This window comes from Pelecanus crispus, chromosome 5 (genome assembly GCF_030463565.1).
Source record: "Pelecanus crispus isolate bPelCri1 chromosome 5, bPelCri1.pri, whole genome shotgun sequence".
Lineage (NCBI taxonomy): Eukaryota > Metazoa > Chordata > Aves > Pelecaniformes > Pelecanidae > Pelecanus > Pelecanus crispus.
Window position 1 is genome coordinate 14,479,451 of NC_134647.1, and position 24,273 is coordinate 14,503,723.

The window sequence follows — 24,273 nt, forward strand, 5'->3', positions numbered from 1 at the left end:
AGCAGATTGGTGGCCCAGAACTTCAGTGAGTGCTAACGGGCATGACTCCATCTGAGCTCACCAAGGCCCCTCACTCCAGTGCGATGATGCCGGCATTCAGCAACTGAAGATCCAACCCAAATATTTCTAAGTCTGATCTGCCTCTTTCTGTATAGTTCAGTGAACCTAAAACCATGTACCTTCAGGTGCCTCTGGACTTCAGATTTGAATTTTTCAAAGTATTCTGAGGGCTATTTAACTAAACACACACGATGAAACTTTCTCCTCAATTTAAGGAACAACACAGATGTGCAAATCTCTCTCATAATGGAAAATGCTTGAAAATTGTTAACAAGATTCAAAACAGAAAGCTGTGGGGTTTTGTGTTGGGTTGGTTGCGTGGGGTTTTTTTCCATAGAATAGTTTATCAGATTGGAAAAACCTATAGAAACATTCTAGCCCTGATGAATGTTTTGGATTATGTCTGCCCCATTTTCAGAAGACCTGATCAGCCTGTCCTCCCACTGAGGCCAGCAGATGTTAAGCATGTACCTTCTCAGTTTCTGCACAGGTAGGTAGCGCTGTGTACTTCTTTCCTGATGCCTGAAAACATGCCATGAGCCCCTTCTGGGGAGCCGAATGAGACTATCTGACTTTTCTTAGCTCTCAAAACATCAGGAGGGTGAGTATTACTGTAACGGCATTTTAGAGATGGGAAAACTAAAGCACAGATGGAATTAAAGTAATTTTTCCAGCTCCCAAAACAGGACAGCAGCAGCCCAGTATTTAATCTGTGGTCTCCCGGAGATGGATCAAGTGACCATCAAGCATTAATCCTGGTAGTTTTACAGTGAGATCGGTATTGATAGTTCCCAAAATCACCTCCTGTAGGTTACCAAAGAGCCACCTAAAAGCAACACACTCCTGCTAATTACAGACCAGGGAGAGGTTTGAACCAGCCTTCTGGAGGGGACCAGCCTCTGCAAACCATGGCATACTTGCACATTCTTATTTTCTTAAATAAATAAAAGAAGCATGTGGGAAAGAAGGGGACAGAATAAATTGGATGTGGGAGCCCCCAAACCTGCTTCCCAAATGAGCAATGTATCTATTTGGTGAAAGTCGTAAAACTTTGCAAAACACATAAGAAGGCCTCTCTGAGCAGCTGTTTGCTTTGACTCCGGAGGGAGCTCGCTCTATCTCCAAAGCAGCACAGTACCATCAATCACGACCTGCCAAAGATTTTCTACTCCGGTAGCAAAGTAAATATGAAAACACACGGGTTTTATTGGTGTGTACGTTCTGTGGCTCAACTGAGCGGCGTCCTTGCTGCAGGAACGAACGTTACTTAGGGTCCCATCCTAAACCGCCTGATGGGATCAAAGCTGCAGCCTCGCGGGAGCCGTGTCCCACAGAGGTTAACCGAAGGCACTTTACGCACGCCCGGTAACGCACAAAGGTGGCTCCATGAGCTTGCAATGCAACCGGCTCCCCTCCGCTACCAGCTGTGGTCATGAACCCCCCCCCGGGTGGAGGGGATGACCCAGAGCCCCCAGCAGAAAACAGAGAGCACTGGCAGTAAAGCCCTGGCAGGGCTTGGCTGGCGCGTGGTCAGGGCCACGGGGGTGCTCAGAAAATTTCGTTGCAAAACTCTGACATCCCTTCACTGTGTTGGAAGTGAGATTTTTCAATGGATTTCTGTCCAACAAAACTGAGGGGGTTTTTGTGTGTGGTTTTTTTTAAATAGGAACAGCAAAAGGCACATCTGTGACAACAGCAAATTCCACCTCTAAAGCAAGAGACACTGGTGTTTCCCAAAGCAGAGTTATAAGATGATGATGATTATTTTTTGCATGGCTAAACAACATATTTTCCCTTAACCCCACTTGGCCTCCCTTGGCTGAATCTCACAAAAACAACAAAGGAAAGAGAAAACCAGCCTGAAACAGATATCCAACACAGAAAATCTTGGGTTCGACATTAAATTTGGCAAATTTTTTAACACCTGAGATATAGCTTTTTAATGATGAAAAGTTTAACAGTCACCTTGTCTGCCTGTGAATTACCCTGCCTAAACAGCTTGGGAACATTGGAACTAGTCCTGAAAAGTATTCTGTAATTTTTAACAAAGTAAAAAGAAAACAAACTTCAACAAGGAGGGGTAATAGGATCAGATAAAGAAAAAAAGTGTAGGCTGAATATCAGGGAAAATCTGTAATATATTAAGATCTCAGGGAAATGGAGGAAGATTCATGATTAAACCAGATAAAAAACCCTACCAGAGGGAAATTAAGGGCAACTTCACATTATCATGGAGATGGAGTCTTCTCTAAGTTTAGGTCTTTGGGACAATTCAGTCCTCATGAAAGCTGTGGAATTTGTGACTATCAGCTCAAGGGGTTTTTTTTTTTACTATTTTTATGCATGGACAGAAGAGCAACAACAATATTTTGTTAATAAATAATGTCAGAACTGCATCCTGAAACACCACCAGGATGTCGGTAGAAAAACAAGGCTGCTTTTGTTTGTTACACTGCGTAATGCCTGATGGGTTTTAACCACAGTTTAGAGCTACTGTTAAAAAGCTTCTTGCTGAGTCAAGCCTAGGCATGCTGTTTACAGGGGTTAGCCCTGAAGGCTCTTGCATTGGCAGGGACTTTTAAGCTGAGCTAAGGAGTTTTTAGGTATTTTTTTTGTGCTTTAAAAAAAAAAAGTTGAGAGTAGCTAAGCACACCTAAAAGTGGGGAGTGGAGGGGAGCTATCAGTAATCACCTGCTGTCTCTGCCAGCAGCTTTCCTCTGTAGTCAAGGGCTTGATCTTGCAAAGCTGATGCTAAGAGTCCCCTTGGTTTAAAGTGGAGGGAGGTATTGCAGAGCCTGGGCCCCAGTGGAGTAAGCTTTGTGAAGAAGCTCACTAAAATATGAAACATCCCCTTTGTTAGAAAAGGAACTGCTCTAACTTATGAAGTGAATTTGGTTCGGATTTGAACCTTCTGAAACACCCTGGCTGATGATTTTTGCTCCAGTAACCTTGATCTACATTCTGCCTACAGCCAATGGTGCAGCGCGAAATTCTGACAAATCGATAAAAGCTGCATGCAGGAAATGCATATAGCACCCACCACTGGTCTTCCACAGAGCCTGGGCCATCCTGTGCTGCAGGAGAGGCGAGGATCCCAGGGAAAACCAGTATGTGGCTGTGTAATTTAATGCATCATCGCAATGGCATACAAAATGAGTCAGAATCTGCCAATTCATTTTTTCTGTCATTTCTTAGCTTTTGAGTGCTGTATTTTGCAACCTTAATATTAAACAATGTTGCTTTGTGGAAGTGGTACCTCATAACATTTATATGTACCAATACAATTTCCTTTATTCACTCTGCTCTAACTCTACAGTCCTAGAAGAGATTTCATCCCATACTCAGTTTTACTCCATTCTGCATTACACACTTTCTCAGTGTCCACTGGGCTCCAATCCTGCCTCTCCCCCCGTCCTCCATACGACCACAAGCTCACAAGCATCAGAATCCAGGACGATGCCTTGAATCCACAATATTCCTGTTGGTTTGCACTGCAGAGAGCTCAAGGAGCATCTGAATGAGATACTTTATTTTTCTAGACTAGCCAAGCAAGCATCATGATTCTGCCAAATTGTTCTTAAAGCCAAAAAAAGATGTTAAAAAATTGAAAGAGTGGCGTATCACCAAAGAAGTAAACCCAACAGAGATTGTACAGAAAAGTGAGTTGTCCTAATGGAGAAACACTATTTTACCCCCCAAAAAAAATTCTCTAGAAGTATATTTCAAGGCAATACCAACATGACCTACTTCTGGATGTATATAATAAATCCTCAGTGCTTTGGAAGACTCAAGCCCTGAAAATTATTTGTCATGCTGTTTAACAAGGAAATGACTGAGAGAGAAAGACCGACAACGGTGAGCAGAAACGCAACAAATCTTTCAGGCCCCTGTCTTGGCATGTGGATCTTTTATTACTTGAGTTTTCCGTATTTCCAACCATATTCTCAAGAAAAGTGTCCCACAGGTGGTCCTGCTCAAGAGAATCTTGCAGATGATTTCCTTCCAGTTAGGATAAAATAACGTATGTTCTCATTAGGCCAAATGCAAACAGTGATGAAGAGGAATGCACTGCCATGTCACACCGAGCAATCAGGAAACCAACCTTTGACACAATGCAGCAGGCAGATAATAAGACCCCATAGTTAGCAACAAATGAGACTACACTTAATTTGCTGTGCAATGTTCATGTAATTAGATAAATTTGGTACTGGCAAGACAGCAGAATATGAGCTTGATGAATTGGGGGCTCTCTGTCAGGCACGATCACGTTAATCATAAAGCCAAAACTCAGTGACACAATTTCTCTTCCAAACATTTACCATAATTTTCTAGAGTGAAAATATGCACATGCTTTTTTTTTTTTTTAGTTGTTTACTTTAAGCAAAAGATGGATTTCTGCACCACCAGGGTGGAGTTCAAATTTCTAGAGGTTTGACCGTGCCCACAGAGTCCACCCAGCCTATTGAACAAGAGACGTGCAACCTCTATGCATGTTCTAGCCCAGCTCCACCACCATGTTCTGCATGATTTCACGTTGGATATCCTCCAGCGAGGAGGGTGAGCACTATGTTACAATCTCCAGAGCAGAGACTGGAGGAGAGAAGAGGAAGACAAAAGAGAAGAACAAAAACTAGAGGAGGAAAGGACAGGAGGTGAGGTTAAGATATTTGCAGATAAAATTGAAAGCGAAAAAATGGTCGAGAGACTAACTCCACAGCTGGTGAGAATTTTCCCAGAGTGGTTGTGCCATAGTCCAAGGCACTTGGAAAAGAGCCAAACAGAAGTGGCATTCCCTTGACCCTAAAAAAACCCCACAGACAAGAAACAGTTGGCTGCTCAGCTTTGGTGCCTCACCAGTCCCAGAGACAACCTTCAATGCAATGCCCAGGTATTAATACTGATCTTATAAAACGTTTCAAAGAAAACTATGTTTCCTCTTCTAAGACAACCAACCAAGTTTTCTCTCCAGTACCTCCCAAGTCGTTTTTGTGAGACGTGCTGCTGGGAAGGTTAAGGATCCCAAAGAAGAAAGGCAATAGGTATTCACCAACAACTCTACCCACATACTAAACAGGACATTCTCGGTCCCCTGACAGACAAATGTGGTCACGGCTCAGACAGTGAATTATTAGTGTTGGTGCAGATGAACTGAAACCTGATCTGCCAGCACTGTACACTTGGCCAGGCTTGATCAGTTGGACAACCCCACTATGATAAAACACTGACTTCCATCACTGGGCGTTATGATTCACAGGCACATGGCACCAGCTGGCGAGCTCTTGGATGTGTTCTGGAGAAGACCCTGCTCCATAACCCCACTGAAGAAACTGCTGCAGAGGCAGTGCACCCTATCCTGCCTGCAAGGAGCGAAGAGGAGCACCGAGTGGAGCACAGAAATAACCTGGTGCCAAACATCTGAGCATCTGCCATCCTCTCTTCTAACCACTGTTTTGAATATTGCCCCTTTCAGAAGTCACTCTGTGCTTTATTAGCCAGAGCTCTGGCTTATTAACTATCTCCCACTACATTTTTTTATTAATCTGTCTGTCTTTTTTCTACAAATTTTGCATGTACTTGCATGCAAGTCCAGAACTATTTCATTCAGCCCCCCAGCCCCCCATTTCCCATGTTAGCAACCTGCTCTTTCTCCCTTTGCGCACAGCATGGAAGGAGCGGCTCTGCCCCTTTAAACATCCAGTCAAACTGACTGCCAGCCAAAAAGACGACGACTTGTCTTCTGGTAGGATCCAGGGGAATGCCCTATCATTTTTTCCTGCAGCATTTTGGAAGTGGAATAAAGCCCTGGTAGCTGTGGGACTCCACAGATCTCCTGGCTGCCGCCGTCTGCGCTACTTGCCTCCCAGGGGCTGTTCCCCCGCTCACACCTATCCAGAAAAAGCACAGCTCTACAAACAGCCCCTGCAAAGCCGGGTGAGCGCTGACCCCAGCTGGACGTCGAGGCCCCAGCAGGGCTCCGGAGCCAACAGAGGGATCAAATGAAAGTTTTTAAAGTGATGAGCCCTATTTGTTCTTCCCTTGCTCTTCCTGAAAAATGTTTCCAGCCCTTACGGGTTCCTCTACACCCAGTGCGCTGGCACCTGTCCCTCAGCTGATGGCTGAGCCCTGTGTTACAGCTGCGGGTTGAGGGATTTCAGGGTGGCGGTGGGACCACCAACCCCATCACGCTGCTCCTCAACTCCCGCAGGGATTGTGAGTTTCAGGGACGAGAAGAAACCCTCCCAGTCATACAGTCACTACAACCTCTGCTTACATCTCTGCTGACTCCTTTTTCCCTGCCCTGGTCAAAGCTTACGGGAGGTGAACCCAGACCTCTCTATAAACATGTCCTCCAAGGTGTCAAGGACTATTGAGCTGTCATGTCCTGGATAAGGAGATTAACTATGTTCCCCCCTCTCAGGGTACAGCCCTGTGCTTGCTGGCTATCAGCTGCTCCGGGGATGGGGGACTCTCATGAGGAGGTCACCACCAGGGTCCTGCCCTCTAGAGCAGACATGGACACCCATGTGAGGACCTGCCTCTTGACCGCATTTTATAAAATACCATCCAGCCTATCCAGGCCATCATCCGGTGAGATCAAAGTGTATTACGGTATTCCCAGCAGCCTTTCCCCAACTTCCCCCCAACTGGGGGGGCAAGGAGGAACGGTACAGGAGGTCTCCAAATGGAGGGAGCAGTACAGGGTCTTCACCAACACAGTGCCAGAAACAACCCAGGCACAGTGTGACGTGAGGAACTCCGCGGGCAGAAAAACACACATCAAGCCTGTTCCCGGGACCCCAGCCAGATAACAACACAGAAGCCCTGCACTCCCATCCCAATGCTACACGGCACTTCTATAGTCTTAACCGAGCTGTAGAGCACTCCTGCCAGGCAGGTCAGTATTGCCACTGGACGGGGACAGTGGGACAGGGGATGGCCAGTGGGACCAGCCTGCCAGGAGGGCATCAAGTCCTTGGGACCTTAGGAGCGGGACTCAGCGTACCACAGGTGGCCAACGTTTTAGTAAAGCATGGGAGTGGAGATGCAAGACTTACCCGTGGATAGCGTGGATAGAGTGAGGTTCGTAATGGTATCGTCCTTCCTGGTGGCGCATGTCAATTGGCAAAGGAGCGTGGAAGGCCGGAAAAATGTGCTGCGGCACTGTTGAGGGGAATAGAAGAAGAAAAAAAAAAAAGGGACTTCAAAAACTTTTCCTTTCCTTTTAAAACAATTTCAAAGGCACTAAATCTCCATGAATTTCAGAGCAAGAGCAGTGCAAGACAAGGGGTCTTCATGATATCAGCGCTATCATACACCAGAGAAGTGGAATGAATAAATAATCAAAGTCATGCGGAGAAATCCTACATCTTCGACATAAAAGATCTCCAACAGGGTTTTTGACAAAGACAAGCAGCTAAGCGCTCTTTGAACTTGAGAAGATTATAGGAAGCACCAAGGAAAACTAGACTTGCAACGCAAATCAGACTCAACAGAGCCTGGCGGGATCCAGACCTGTATCGTCCCTCATGCCTGGAGTGGCAGCAAACACCTTTCCTGAAGGTCTGTACACACAGGTTGGAAATATTTACCTAAAAATGTAACAGCGAGAGCAGCGCTAATGCCGACCGTCTAGGCAGTCAGAAGAGGCTCAAAAGTGCCTACTGCCAGGTTCTGAGAGAGAAGCCCAAATTGCTCTCACTTGTAATCACTTGAGGCCCTATTTTTTATTCATTTGAGAAGCTTGTTTCATCTTTGATGGAAAGATAAAGTGGTCTCAAAAGGCAGAGAACACCTACATTGACTTATTAAATCTACAGGTTTTAATATTTATTATTGACCCCAAAAGTTAACAGGGAGAATATTTGAGTGAGTGGAGCTGATGGAAAATTCATCAGGTTATTTCTCCACGCCACCCCCGACAACGCTGCCTTGCCGCCTGGGCCTCTCCTGCTAAAATTACAGAAGCTAAAGAAATACAATTAGCAGAGCCTCAGTAACAATACTGTACAATCACCCTCTGATAGAGCTCATGGCATCTGTAATGATGCCGCTTTCTAGATTTGTACCAGCTATCAGCTTAAAGATAAAAGGCTGGTCTTGCTCTGCCTTTACAAACAGAAGTTCTTCATTAAAGATTACTTAATATTGTCACAGGTCTTCCCATTCCCTCTCTGGCTTCTTGGCCTTTCTGTCTAACTGGAGACTAAAAGCAAAGCAAAACCAACCTCCTAAGTGAGCATTTCAAAACCCAGTCTGCACTCAGTATTTCCCTGTGACTTGCCTCCGCGACAGGTAGCATCTCTCTGTAGAGTGGGAAAGAACCATCCAAAAACCAAAGTGTCAAAGCTTGGGCCAAGTCTCTCGCTGATGCTCAGCAAACTCCAGTAAACGCCAAACTCTTTTCTATGAAAGACTTAAAATTCAGCCTTTTGCATCTGTGTCTCCAGCTGCAACAGAGCTACGCCGACTCCGTCTGGCAAGGCTGTGCTCCTTGCGGGTCCGTCGTGCAAAGCCTGCGTGAAATCCCCATATACGTCTTTCCCGGCATATCAGCAAGAGGATCTGAGGCGCCTACTCCCATTGCAACGTACAATCCCCGAGCACAGCGCGGCACAGGCGCGTCAGCCGGGCTTCCGGGAGAGGTGAGAGACTACACAAAAACAACCCTCCTGCCAACTCTGCTGAAAGGCGTTAAGCTAAGGTAGTTGGGGTGGAAAGTATTTAAGGCTCCGCAGCAGACTCGCTCTCCGTGCTCCAGCGCAGGGCTGGCACCGCACACTACCTGATACACTGGGAGCATTTTTGCAGCTCGCCTAATGTCAGGACACAGTAGGGTAACTGTTAACCTCCTTCCCTCCTTCTGCTCCCCTCCTCTCCTCCCCCAAAAGCAGCTCAGGGAGAGAATAAACTTGCATCCTTTAGGATTTGCTTTGGCAGGAGGAAGATTCACCCTGTAACTGTCCTGGGTAGGGATGGTCCATTACATAAGGACACTTGTAAGGAGTCTTCATCTTAAGAGGCAGCCAGTGTTTTTCCAGGTCAGAAATGCAGCAGAGCTCAGCCGTCACACCCCATCCCCTGCTCACGCAGCACCATACAGCCTCTGGTCTCCCCAAACCACACTCAGCCCAAAACGCTGCCAGGGCTGGCAGGCACCTAGAGCCGCTGCACTCCTCCCTGGAGACACTGCTACGGCACAACCCACCGCCGCCGTGGGGACCAGAGGGAGTATGGCAAGGGGGTTTTACATCATCACGCACCAAGTGCGGTCACAAAATCCCTGCACAGACATCTTACGCCAGACAACACAAACATCTCCTCCAGCTTAAGCCCCTAGGCTGGGCTTTCTCCAGTGCTCACCCAGTATTTATGCGATACAAATAAACCCAACTCTTCTGTGGTCCTGGGGCCAACCTACACAGCCCAGCTGACATCCCTATAGGTGAAATTTTGCAACCTCCCAAAACAGGGTGGCCAGTCTGCCTGTAATGGGCAGGTCCAGGGCTGGGTTAACCCCCAAACTGCAGGAAATTGCGAGTTGACATAGGCTGAAACTGTGCTGGGCATCGTGGTAACGTTTTAATAACATGGAGAGTCATATCCCAATCCTTGGGCCCATTCCCTGGACCAGTTTAATTCACTAATAATGACAAAACTATTAAGAATAACAGGTCAAATACTGAATCTCTTAAAACCTAGGCCAGTTATTGTTTATTTTGTAACTACACATTACTAAATGATTGATTGCTGAGGTAATATAGGAAATCTTTGTGCAAAAAAAAGAGTCTTTCCCTGTCACTCAGGAGAGCTGGGGAAAAGAAAACACAGGGTGTTTGCTGTCTGGCCTCCTTTCCTAGCTATCTGTTGGTATAAAAATGACATATGAAGAGAATTTCTCCCTCCTCACACCTCTGGTTACTAATGGGAGAAAAATTTCCATGAACTTCCTCCCTCCCACTGGCACCGTTGGTTTGTTTTTAGCATTGCAAGCGATTTGGACCATGGGAGGGTCAGCAATGCTCCTGCCTTGGGTGCCTGTTTCACTCTGCCACTCTCATTTCCCACCCCACCACATACTCGGTGTCTTGCTGCTGCCGAGGGCGAGGGGAAGGGTTGGTTTCGTTGACATCCTTTTGCAACATCCCACTTCACGGCTCCCGCTCTGCTCCCCTGCCTGGGAGCACCAGCCAAGCCTATGGGCTCCAGTGGCTGGTGCTGTTCCTTTTTATTCTTTTCCAGGTGCTTCGTCAGAAATAATGAATGGTTTTATAGGCAATCAACTACCAATTCATAAACGTCAGCCTGGCTCTGCTTCTTGTTCCCACCCCTCCTGAAGAGGACAGCGAGCTGGCAGCAGGACAGCAACACACGCTGTTAACAAAGATGGATGTTTTACACATACGAGTTAAAAAGACAATTATATTCAATTACTTCAAGTAAGTCATGGTGATGTATTCCTGAATAGCCACGGGAAGGGCAATATGATGATTAGGGCAATGAATTTGCCAACTTTAATCTAATCAAGACAATCTTTTGTTTAGCATTATCTGCTTTGCGGTGGCAGAGGATTTACCAAACCCAAGCAATCTTTGCAGATTTAACCCCAAACCTGCCCAATTAGCACTAATGATGATTGTTTTACACAGAGGGAGGAAGCTTTTAGCAGGAGGCCTGGGGAAAGCTCTCCCCCACGAAAAACGTGGGCCACGCCAAGCCATGTGGTACGATATGCTGCAGCACGAAGGCGTGACATGGCGCCTCCAAAAGTCCCCTAGCACTGGGACAACAGATAAACCTTTTCTCTGGCTCCCGTGGCAGGCAGAGAAAACCAAAGAGCATATCAAAGCAACACCCAAGGGGCAGGGACGATGCGAAAACAGGGTGTTTTGTACAGAAATAACACAGCTCTTGATTAAGCCTGTGGCACGCAGCTCCCGGGGTGAAGCGCAGCGGCGGAGCAGCGAGGCACAGTCGGGAGGCCCCACCTTCCACCCAACCGCTGCTCGTGCAGGAATGCGTCTGCTCCGCCGCGCCGTTTGATAAGGGGAAAGACGCTGCTACCTGTCCCCACTTGTTGGAGCTGATTTTCTGGCCAAGGTTTATGAGCAAGACACGGACCTCCCACTGCTGTATTCTCATCCTTGTCTATTCAAAGGCCAGCCAACCCTCTGGCTTCAAAGAGAAAAGATATGAAACAGAAACGCAGGTTTAAAGGGGATGTCCCTTTGCCGAAAATCCCAGGAATCGGGGAGGGAGGCATCAGAAACAAGCATTTTTTGAGGATGATGCAGGCTTTTGATTATCTCCACAGATAAACCTGAGCTTCAAGAGAAACACAGACTGCACTTAATGGGTTAGTATAGCAAGCAAAGGAGTCGTTTCGACATCACTCACAGCAGCACCTCTTTTTGAGCCGAAAAAGGAGAATTAGGAAGGGTCAGATAAGCTTTTGCTATTCCAAATACTTCAGCCTACACACGTGATCACTAAAAAAAAAAAAAAAAAAAATAGCAGCAGAAGAAAAGAAATCAGACCCCACGCCGCTGAATCGGGTTTCATTTGCAGTTTGCTTTGACAAAAATAATTCGGAAAGCCCTTGGGAAAGCACTTAACGGATGTCTTCTGTTCCCACTTGCAACTGGGGTGCTGCAGCAAGACTGGCTGGGGATATACCCCCAGGAACCCCGCACACACCCTCTGTACCACCCAATATGTATCGGGATCCCACCGCTTTATCTAAAGCACACGTAAGCTGCGCAGGCCACAGGGTGAGCTAAAAAAATGTGGTTTTCCTATGGATGTCCAACAGTGGGAACAAGCAGTCCAGGCTGTGAGTGGGCTTCTTTGCCATCAGAAATAGAGCGTAAACATTTTGCAATCAACAGGGAAAGTCATTTGTTGAGGAAAAAAAGTAAAAGATTGCTGTCTGGATAATTCAGTACCTGTAGTGCTTTTCTCAATAAATTTGCAAACACACCCATAAAAAATTAACATTTTAGAAAAGAGGAAAAACAAATACTGACTTCTTGAGATCCCTTTTGACTTGATTTCCTGTGGTTTTAGTGATGAATGGGACACAGCTTTCATAAAGGGATCACAAGCTACCTTGCAAAGACTAACAAAGCTTCACCTCTCCTTAGGAAGAGAAGCAAACGTGCATTTGAAACACATCCCTTTTTTTGACTTGAGAGGGACTGAAATAGGGTAACATAAAATAAATTGCCCAAGTCTACGCAGTCAAACAAGAGCAGGTTCCACAGCGGACCTCAACCACAGCAGGCAGAAACTGCAACTTTATCTCTAAAAGGCTTTGGAGCCGTGGGGTATTGGATTGATTCAGATTAGTGGGAGAAAAACTTCTCCAGACAACAGCTCACGCACTCCTGTCACCACAGTGTCATTAACAGCTGTGCACAAGTGGCTGACATGGAAAAAAATGGGAAGGGGATGTCCCAGAAGATGCTGGTGAGTGTCCGTGAGTGCTTTCGCAGCAGCAGCGCTGTGCTGTCAGGGGCCACATCCCTGTTACTGGGGGTGGTGGGATGCTGCTTGGTGCCACATGGCAGCTTGCAACAGCTTCTGCTTTTTTTTTTTTCCCCAGGCCCAGCTTGTTTGAAAAGGATGATAGGAAAATAACTGCTGTCTGCACTAGACACTACACGGAAACCGCTAAGACATGAGAGGAGGCATTTGTTAGTTTTCCCCATCTCCAGAGCAAAGGCTCTTCTCACTGCCCACATTTTCTCCTCCAAATCTCACTCTCTTCTCAAGGACAAGGTTAAAGAAACAACAAACATGAAGTCTCCTTCACTCAGTCATCACCCAGAGAAGCCCAAAGCATCAAGTGAGAAATAAATTGTAGGCGGCATTCATTTTCTTGTTACTCTTTTTAAAGTCCCAATTTTACTCATCCACAGCATACATTTTAAAGGGACACATTTTGGCATCCAATGACTGTGGTGGCAAACATCAAGTTTGTTCTGAAACAGCGAAGAGGGGCTCGTGCTTTGCTCCCCAGCCTTTCTGCAGTGATTTTCCTCACATCAAAGCTTCCCCGGGCTCGGTGGGCTTCAGAGCATCCCCGGACAGCCTCGGCATGCAAGCAGGGGAGGCAAACCCAGCCCCAGGCAACTGAGTGTGTGTGTGGCTACTTGACTCCCTTTGATAGTCCCTCCTGGGCGTTTCAGTGTTGTATTTGGATGGCCGCCCCTCTGCAAAGTGCTGCAGGGCTGTAGGTGTCAGCAAGGGAGATGTTTTTGTGTTTGTGTGACGTCCCCAGAATAATGATCTCGCTGTTTAAGTGAGTTGAGAAAATGAATGAGCGCAAGAAAAACATCTTCGCTGAAAGCGCAGCCAAAGTTAATGCACCATTAATAATGGCCCGGGTGAATTATTGGAAGAGATAATAGGCCTGGGGTCAGGGAAGGTCTGAGACAAAGAACAGGGAAAATTGGGTCACAGAAACATGACAGAGCAGATCACACTGATGCGCCTGTGGGATTCTCCTTGGATGAAGTCATGTACCACCACACAGAATATTAAGGGCTTTGCAGGGAAAGCCATTCCCAGAACCACGGCTCAGATCGATATGAGGAGGAGGGGGAGCAGACACACAAGGCTACAGTAGCTGCCTCTTAGCCCCCCATGAGCCCCTGTTTGAGGCCTTCACTTTAATGTTGTTTAGATACTTTGCAAAATACACCAACTGCGTGCCTACCTCAAAAAAGGATAATTATGTGGTTGCCAATTACACCAATCTGCATATTTTCTAAGCAGAGAGAGGTGTCTGGGGGAGTGTCTGCCTCCCCTGAACAGCAGTGCCGTGCATTTCACAGAAAGCCATCTCAGGTGCTTCAGCAGCTCTGCTCTTCTGTCTCCAAAATCACGGCAGACCAGCCGTGGAGCTGCAACCTCATCTCCCGCCCCGCCAGCTGCCTGGCTTCACGACACTAAATTACTGACTAACCTCGCTTTGTCAGAATTTCCCTTCTTCAAAATGGAGATAATAATACCTCCCTACCTCAGAGGTTTAGTTAATGTTTATATAGCACTTTAAAAATGATGTGGTAATTAAATGCTCAGTATTATTATATCAATGTGTATAATGATTCCAGCAGACAGCACTATAAACAGGGCTGTACCGTGCGTGCTTTTCTTTTGTTTGGCTTGTTAGCATTTGGTTTGGTTTTCATTCAGCATACTTCAATTATTATTGGTTAATTATTACATTGTTTTACTACCTGCTCAGTGGCTTTGACAAAAATAAAAGAGGAACTACACAGGTGAAATAATAGTAAATATTCATTCTGGCCCGCTATGAACATTATAGCAAGGATAAATGGGAGGCAGGCTCCCACCAGCTCACCTACGGGAGACCCCTCTCCCACTCCAAGTATTACAGGCCATTTTGAAACACATCCAGCCAGTTGTTTCCATCCAGAGGGATGCAGAACCAGTTTTCTCTTCTTCTAACATACCTAATGAAGAAAGATGGTGGTAGCCTGACTTACAAAACTATTTTGTTCAGACAGTGCATGCCAGGATGCTGGAGAAGGCAACGTGCTTAGTTTAACCATGGGTTGGGTACAGCAAGCCAAGCTTCCCATTCAGGTAAGCAATAAAGAGCACACAATTAACTTCTGTTGGACAAACGGCTCGGGTAATGGTAAACACCTTGCAGGAGGGCTGGAAGGAGAAGGGCCCTTGCTGGGATGCAGGTATGTGAAAAGTAAAGAAGAAATAAGAAAAAATACGTTGCCCTTCAGCTATAAAATCACCAAAAAAAGCTTCAAAACATGCATTATTGTACTGACACCTCAACGCATCTGCAGGACGGAGTCAGCGTGACTTCACACTTGGAGAAACTGAGGTGCAGTGAGGAGCAGAGGCCAACGCTGAGAAGGCTTGCCTCTCTGCTTACCTCTTCTCCAGCAGCACTGCTGGAGCCCCCTGTATGCACCCCACCACCATGGAAAGACCCCGGAGCCATTTGTTTCCCTGCCCGCCAGCAGCAAGACCACACGCGTGGCTACTCAGGTCCCTGCAGGGACACAGAATTTGGATGCCCATGTAAATGCGGTGCTCACTTTACGCAAATAAAGCCCATTCCTGGGTTTACCTGTGTAATAAAAGCCATTATAAAGGCCATGAGACACAGCAAACATCTTCATCAGACACTGCGAATGCAAGGCTGCCCCTCTGCAGCATCCCAGAGGAAACCTCCTTGGGAGCCATCACAACAACCATCCATCCTCTTGGAGATGGCCAAGAGGAGTTCATCCTCTTACAAATTTTATTCTACTGCTTCAGCTCAGGTGGAAGAACAAAGAAAAAGTCTTTTGAAGATGCTCAGGGCTGCCATTATGCAGCCCCCACCTAGGACACGGGCACTGCTGGCACATGGCAGGCAGAAACGTGGTCTTGGTGGCCACGCAGCCAGGGAACACGTTTCAGCCCGGCCACTGTTTTTGCATCTGGGCAGTGCTGCTGAGCCGCAGGTTGGGTCTAAAAGCAGGGCAGGCAGGCAGGCGTCTGCAGAGCAAGCTGGCTCTTGCAGCTGGGACGCAGGCAAGATTAGATCAGCGAGCTCCCCCCGTGGCCCCGTGGCCAACTCGAGGCAACACCAAAGGAATTTGCCCATAAATTTCCTCCCCACCCCAAGAAGGAGGCAGCACACCTAAATGAACTCAGGCCCTAATAGAAGTAGGATATTCTTGTTCATCTCTATGTCTAACCCATCCTAAAGCTACTGGCAGCTGTGCTCAGCTCGCTCCTGTGCACCGCCTGACCTTTGTTAAGGGCATTAAACCTGTCAGTCTTTTCCTGGGCAAAAGAGCTGAAACAATTACAGTGAGGCTAAAAACAGCCTTTCCTTCTACATAGAAAATTTAGATTAAAAATGTAAGAGTTCATTGACATTTTCTACAAGAACATAGAACTGTCGTTAAGAAATCAAACCCTGAAATACCTCAGTTGCTATCTACCATCTCCAAAACGCTGCGTGAGGGGCCTTCTGCCTCAGCCACCAAAGGACTGAGCACAGCTGTCCTGGTGGGGACAGCCCAGCTGCTGCTGGCAGGGACACGAGGATGCCAGGAAACCCTGCAATGCACTCCCATGCAGTAGCTGGCTTTGCAGCACGCTTCAGGTGTGACCAGAAATGGGGCACTTTGCTTCTTGGTGAGAAAACAGGAATTTGCTGAAGTCTGCAGACAACCCGCATGGCAAGTTCTGGCTTTGCTCTTGTAAAACAGGTTGTAGCCAAAACTTTCAAAAACTTCAAAATGGTGTTGGGAGGATGAATATATTCACATCTATAGATGTATTTTCAGACATTCAGGTGGGCATCTGTGAATACAGGTGATGCATTATTTATTATTCTAAGGGAATTCCTGGGGTTTTCGGGTTACTAATATGTGGCAGATTTAAGAGGACAAAAAATTATTTTTTTATACCTCTAGGAAGGGTAAATAACATGAAAGCAAAGCTCTCTTGCGGCCAGGGGGGACCCCATGAGCATGAGAAAGTCCTGCAGCGGGGTGCCTGAACACCGAAGCTCTGACGGCTTTCCAAAGAGCAATAATTAGACAAATCTTTTGAACAGCCTTGCTGCCACCAGCCATCATCTTCAGTCCCAAATAGCCTGAGTTGGGGGAAAGTTTAAGGCAGAACAGTTTTCCGTCAGAAAACATTTTCCAGGAACCTGCAGCTGCTGTCAGAAGTAGCACAGAAGAGATCAAGATGGTTTATGATCTATTATATTTTAGACTACAAGAAAGAATGTGGAAGTGATGAACTTGAGATGCCTTGACTTTATTACAACAATATCTGCCAACATGGGAAGTTTCTGAAAGAGACTGCTGAGAATTTTTACTTCCTGGGAAATTAAAAGGAAAATAAAATTGCCTTTTTCTGCTAAGTAAGCGTTGAATTCTTCTTTGGGACACAATGAAATTTGGAACATCAGCAGCGCGGCAGCACATGGCAACCCACTCCACTCACATGCCGCTGCTGGAGAAGTCGCCCTGCTTTCGGTCTTTGAGCTGCACTGCACAGGGCTGCGGTCAAGGCCCCTCTGCTTCAATGGCCAGAAGCATCCCAGGCTCATCGCTAGACACTATGCATGCACAGCAGGCATGCTGAAACAGATGGGACAACAGGATGCAAATCCCACCTGGGATGCGCCAGTCCGCCCCACCACACCTGATTAGGAGTTTCTACCTCCACGCTGGGGACTTCCAGAGTGAGACTTTCCCACTGGTGCCAGCTTCTTATTAGATGGACGAGGAGCTGTGACTACCAAACAGCAGAAAAGAAACCCAAAAGGCCTAATGCAGCTTATTAATTCCACAGGTCTTGAGCTGCAAATGTTGAGAGTCTTGAAAATCACTTCACTGCCAGGCTGTCAGGCCAAGATGTATTTTGAGGACACTGCCAATCTGACAGTTATTAACAAACAAGGAGGCCACAAGCCCCGACTGCACCGAGATCCTTGTTACTTCTACCCATGTGCCGCCTCCCAACAGGAAGTACTTAATAAGAATAATAATATCCCAAAAGGCCAACCTACGGCAGTGCAATTAAAAAGCTTTTCTGTCTCACTTTGAGGAGGAAAAAAAAATGAGGGGGAAATTAAAATTAGACAGGAAATTCCACTAGAACAAGCTGGCTTATGTCCTAATAACACAGGACTGTGCCAACTCCTCCCGAAAGCAGAGGAGGGAAAGAAAAAAAAAAAAGGGGGGGGGGGGGAAGAAAAGAAAAAAAGAAAAAGAGAAAAGCAGCCCTCTAGACTGACTCAGATCTGAGGCTACATTGTGGTTCAGCTGTGGCTGCAATTCTAAAGGGAGAAAGGCAGCACAGGCGAATAAAAGGCAGTGTGCTTTTCGAGCAAGTTGCTGTTATATAATGTAACTCTTGTATGAAAGCGTAGCCACGGCCGCTTTGTCGAGAACAGACACAGCCCGGTAAGCTCGAAGGGCCAGATGGATCTTGGGGCTTGTTCTCCCAACAGCTGCTGCCAGAGAATGGAAAGAAGAAAAAGAACAACAACAACAAAAAAATTCCAACCAGCGAGGAAGAAATTCCGGCGCGCGAGGGGCAGGCAGGGAGGCGGGGGCAGACCAGATGGTGGTTCTGCTTGTGCCTGCCTGGACGGGCAGTAGCAGAAAAATCAGTATGTCAAAAACATCTATGCAAACTTACAGATACCCCAAGAAAAACACGTTCACGGAAGAAAAAATGCCTACAGGTTTAAAGGGAGAAGTTTTCTCCAAGTTGTTATCATCTTGCTTCCTGGGAAACCAGTAGCATCCTGGATTCAGCAACCGCATGCACCTCCAGCTGATGCAGCAATTTCCAGAAAAAACGGGCCAAGGGGGTTTGCCATTGATTGCTCTGGGACCAGGCCAATGAATGGCAAACTCTTTCATTCCCCCATGTATTTCACAGTAAAGCTCATTTCACAGTGGGAGCCGCATCACTTGAAATGGCGGTGAAAAGGGACTGCGTGAACCTCAGCCAACTGCTGAGTGCCCGGAGTATTCCCCCGTATCCCCAGCCTTTCTTCCGTGGTCCCCAATGCTTGGCTGTGAGAGAACGCCCAAGTATTCAGGATGTTTCTTTTTCTGGGTACCCCAAGGAGAGAGAAATGCATTTGATGCATGTTCAGATGAGATCCTGACAGAGGTCCTGCCTCCCATGGCAGGGACTCTGGGGAGCACAGAACTGGAGCATGAGTCTGTAGGCAGCTGAACGTGCTGCTCTACGTGGCTCAGCTGCTCCCGGAGCTTGATTTTACATCTGAGCAAACTTTTCCTTGGCTCTCAAAAGTGCTACTGCTCCGGATCACCTATAATACAAGGCTAAATTGTAATTTGCAGTTAGATGGAGGCATTATGGGAGAAAGCACTAACTGGTGTTTATAACCAGGAGGCAGCAGAAGCACCAGAGGACACTGATGCCCTCAGTTGCATCCGACACAACCAAGCCCAGGATCTCCGCTGGTGAGATGCGGAGGGATGGGGAAGTTCAGCAGCCTCAGACTGGAGACAAGGAGACTGCTTAAGCACCACAGGGCAAAACCAGTGAATGAAAAAGGAGGGAGAGCGCATCAGCTATCATGCAGTGCTCTCTGCATGACACTTCTCATCTGACAGCAAGTCTAGCAGAGCCCTGACCGTGCACCTTCCACTCATGCAAATAAAAGCTTATAGAGGAGCATCATCCCAAGCTGCATCCCTAGGAGAAGGTCTACAGATGGGGATGTCTTTTAGCATTCAAATCGACCCTGCCTCACACCCCCAGCCACGCATTCACACCCCTCCCCGGAGGTGGCACTGGCATTCACGCAATCACACACCGAGCCAGCTCAGGGAGTTCATCCAGTTGAAAACTAATCACCTAAATTTTATTGCATGGGGCTTTGGCTGGATCAACTCCCTTAACCAGTTTACCATGAGATCGCTGGTGCACGAATGAGCAAAGGCAGCTCTTAGGCTGCGGTTCAGCAACGACTTCCAGCCCGGACTGCCACTGAAAGCAGAAGTCCTGACCTCCCTTGGCCACTCATCCTCATGTTGTCCAACTCTCTCTGTTATGGTGGCCAGGCTCTTTTTGTGTGGCTGCAAGGCTGGCTGGACTGAGGAGTGCATCCCGCTGAAAGATAACTTACCCCTTCCCCAAGGGCAGGTGCTCAGCTGGGCGAGCTTCATGCTCACAGCCCAGCTTCCCAGGTGCTAATCCTGGGGGGCATGACTGCTTCTACCGTTGGCCAAACTACAGGTATGAAGAAGCTGGGCTGTCTGTTGCGAACTAAATATATTTCCCCAAATCCATCAGGTAGCACACCAGGAGCTATCGGCACAAGGAGCCAGCACAACTTGCAGGAGCTGGAAAGCTGCCTTACAGAAGAAAAACTCCCAGGCAGATGCTTAAATCCCATGAAAGCGCAGGTGCCTGTGCCAACAAGAAAGGGCATGCCAGCCCGCCCTGAGCACAGACCTACCTGAACGGTCTCCCCCACCACAGGGCTGCCTGCTGCCATCGCGGGGACACCCGTACCCCCTCATGCTACAAAGACTTTCTCAATCTTTCAGGAGAAGACTGTGCTTCAAATGCAGTGCTGGCATTTCTAGCCTCTCCAATCCAAACCACAGGAGTGAGTTTGCTTGCTTTATGCATATGCTCCTCCAGGCACTAAAACAAACTGAAATCAAACTGTTCCTATAGGCAATGGCTTGAAAAATTTCCCCTCCGTATGAAAGGCCTGTTTATATTATTTGTAAAATTGAACAAATTGAGTCTGGAAAAAACCCATGCAGAGTGTGCTGTACATTTTGACCAAACTTTTCTGGAAATGGAAGCAAAATTGTCTGCTTTCTACTAGAGTCATGATAAAATTGCAGGGCTAGGTATTTTTGTCTTGTACTTATACCCAGGTGATAAGCATCTCAGTAGCCTTCAAAGAAGAGTTTTGGGAGCTTTCATGCTTTAGGACATCAGTTCCCAAAGCACTCCTAGTCCATAAAGACTAAGAGGATACTGGATGAGCTGGCTCTTAACCAAGCATAAGGCACCCTGCTGCTCTTAACTAAGCAGAAGGTCTGACGAGGAGAGGGGTGAGGAAGTTATCTGTTTTACCCAGCTGTGGTTTTGGTGCAGGCTAATAACTCCCATGTATCATTCTGCCGTGGTATGAAAATTTTCCGCCTGGTGTTAAAAATGGTCCCAATACAGTTTGCAGTGGATTCTCCAGGCAGCTCATGCAAAGTGCTGGTTGTTAGCATGCTGCTTGTGTAATGAGGGTGCTTAAGACTGTAAGGGGTCTCTGGAAGGTCCTGAAGAGTGATTGCAGTTCAGGAGACTCACCCACCTGGCAACACACTGATTTATGGCCTGCTCAGTTAATAGCCCTGCTTAACACAGGAGTTTGTCGAGATTAAGTAATTGCCTGAAACAAAAAGTTTATTATCTTTAAGCCTCTGCTGATGAATGACTGGGTGTTGGAAGAATCATGTGAAAGATCATCTGTGATTCCCTCCCACTTTAAGAGGAAAAAAAAAAAAAAGAAAAATAATAAGGTTTTAAAAGAGAAGTTTTTCCAAAAGGAGTTTGAAAGCTCACAACATACACTGAAACATGGTCGCAGACAGTTACAAGCAGGAGGTTTCACATCTTGGGTGACATCTAATAAATAGCTCAAGTAATAACACTGTTCTGTGATGCATTTATCCCCAAGAACTGCAAATATTTTGTAAACATTAATTAAATCACCCCTTGAGAAATAACTGATCCTGTCATACAATAATAAGATTAGGAATAAATCAAGATGCAAAGACTGTTTTGCTTCCATACATCATGTAGTGGCCTCTCCCATCCTAGAAAAATCTGGAAATTTTCCAGTCTAGAAAACACTGCAGATAACTGTAAAGTTAAAAGATGCCGCATGCTAGATTTTGTTACAATTATTACTCATCTCTATTTCCAGATGCTTCAGCAAGGTTAATCAGCTTGATTAAGTTCACACACCTATGCTGCCCCATGAAACCAAGATCCAAAGTGCACCAGAGCACAAGGCTTTGCGAGTCATCTCAGTCCATCCGCACCTCGAGACAAGATGCCTGCCTGCTGAGCATCCCTTGCAGTGGTGCTTGTGCTAGGAGATCACCTGATGCAAACCTCTCCTCCTTTGTCCTCCGTTTCCTTTGCTCAGAGTTGGCACATGAGTACAAGAGTTTGGATGCAAGGGAAACAGGACTGACAAGAAACCCCCGGCTCCATTGCAACCGCTAAGTAACGTTCCCACAGCACCAGATGTCAGACATGCTGTCCCTCCTCACATCACTTCAAGGTCTTCCTGCAATAAAATGGGACCTGGCTCCAGCTTTTCCCAGCGCTTCTCATATTACTTTTTAATCCAAATACATATGGTTCAGGGAATGCTGAGAGACTTGCATGAAAGGATGTACACCAAGAGAATGCAAACCCTGGAAAAAAAGGGTGAGATGTGCAAGACTCCCTCAGCCCCAAACATGTGTCCCCCCCAACTCCCCACCATATTAATCAAGAGCCTGATGAGATTCCTTTTGAAATCCCCCAAAAGGTTTCTGTAGACTTCAGTGGCGTTTGGATCAGGCTACAACTCAGAATAAATCATAAACTGGTTACGTCTGCCAAGTTTATTTCTTTCTTTTCCAGGTTTCAGAACAAATCCATTTTACTGCTGTGAAAAAGCAGAATGAAATAACTGACGAGAGTTCAAATATCCTGTATCACTCCCCATATTAATTCAGCCAGTCAATCTATCCCATAACTTTGGGAAGTGAAGCAGATTACTTTGGCCAGATCAAACCACAAAAAATGTGCTGTTTCATTTATGTGCATTTTATTATTTACGACAATCTGTGCAAACCCCTTCCTCTTGGGTTAAAAGTGACAATTTGGGGGACTAAATTTAAGCACAGTCTTAAGCTAAGCTGCAATAAACCAAATTACATCTGCGCTGAAACAATCTAATGATCACTACAACACCCCTATCCCCCCAACCAATTTTGGAGAGGCTCTCTTATTAAAAAACATCTAATCTTAAAGGATGCACAAAAAGAAAGGACTTCAAAATGTGACACAAATCAAATCAAAAGAGTTTTGTGACAGCAGGAGTATTTGTAATGACACAAGGGACTCTGAAACAGGTCCTTGCAACCTCATGTTCTGCATAAGTTGGGATGGTTTTATTAATTCGTGGCTAATGCATTGCTTTTTTTTTTTAAAAAAAAAAAACCTCTATCTACCACTGACAGCAAATTCCCTGCTTGTAAAAGACCATGTTTAACTTCCAAGTTGGGTGATTCTGCAGTATGTCCCTCTATTACCATCTGTCCTCAGTGAGCAGAAAAAGGAGCTGTTTCCCCACTCTCAATTCAGAGCCTGGCTGATGTGTGCCGATAGTTTCAAGCTAACTCGAGAGATCTGCAACATGGGGAGCCTCCTATGGCAAACAGCTTCAGATATCATTTAGGGTTTTATTTATTCATTCATCATCTGCTGAAAGCAATGTTAGCACTGACTTTGAGTTGGAAAGCCACTGCACAATGGATATAGCATCTATTGGACTTTTCTCTCATTTTCAATGTTGTTCTGGCATAAAACCAACAACTGCAATGTAGCAACACCTGCAAAGCAGCACAGGACAGAAAAAGCAGCTAGACACCCTGGTAGGAGAGGCCTGGGGAAGACCTTTGGATTTGCTTTGACCCGATGCTTGGGGCTCATTGTGCCATTTCAGGATGGGATCTACACAGCTGCTTGTTGTGTGTACTGGGCCCCCGAACTAGGGCAACAGCAGAAATGGGCATATTAAGTTCTTCAGAAATGCAGTACTGGCAGATCAAAACATCTGTGAACACTGTGTTTTACTGACAACACACTTCTAACTTTGAAACAGGTACTGCTATCAGGCTATTAGTACAAGCACTTTACTTTGAAGTATGTACTGTAATTCTTGCAATTTTACTCCTGGCTCTGGTATTCATTTGGCTCTGGTTACTTCTATAATTTATCTTCCCACTGCAAAATTCAGACTGTAATATGCCCATCCAGAGTGGTATGGGTATATGCACCCTCTTTCTGTGCTCCCCTTTTATCACGCATATTTGCAGTAAGAAACTTTAAATACAAAAAAAAAAAAAAAAAGGTTTTCAATCCTGGTGATGTTAGATCTCAGCTTTTCCCACGAGAAAACCACTTAGCACTTCTCTGACTTTAGGTGACTCATTGCTGTTACCCTGCTGAGGCTCCCATACTCCCCTTGCGGTGTTTAACCCAGGCACGTAACTCGCCCCAGTGTGGTAGGCGTGTTGGCATTTGCTAATAGGCTTCCTGGGCTGTCACCTGGATGTGATGGGTGAGACAAAAGATTATGTGATGATTTCTGTTTACAGAGCAGTTATGATAAGCTGACATTTGCCTCTAGCTGTTGGGTTTGATAACACAAATATGGCCTACATGAGCGCACATCCTCTGAGCCAGTGACACTCTCGCTGAGAGTCATTTTAGAGGAACTTTTCCACATACTCTCCTGAAAATTAAAAGTGAATTTCTAATGCATGTGAATGAGGCCGTATTGACAGCTGAGGAACCCATGGTGCTTTTATCTCCACACTCACGTCATCACATGTCACATAACCTGTGCCACCTCACCGGCAGTGGTCGGAG

General features: G+C 46.3%; 1 protein-coding gene across 2 annotated transcripts in view; it reads right to left on the minus strand.

The window, feature by feature from the left end:
• GLI2 (GLI family zinc finger 2) overlaps positions 1 to 24,273 on the minus strand; it is a 145,233-nt gene that overhangs the window by 61,127 nt on the left and 59,833 nt on the right. Inside the window, exon 2 of one of the 2 annotated variants that reach the window (XM_075710439.1) lies at positions 7,116 to 7,221. In XM_075710439.1, coding sequence (XP_075566554.1) covers positions 7,116 to 7,221 — 106 coding nt within the window. Of the gene's footprint in view, positions 1 to 7,115; positions 7,222 to 24,273 lie in introns of those variants that run through there. The other variant, XM_075710440.1, reaches the window with a different exon arrangement.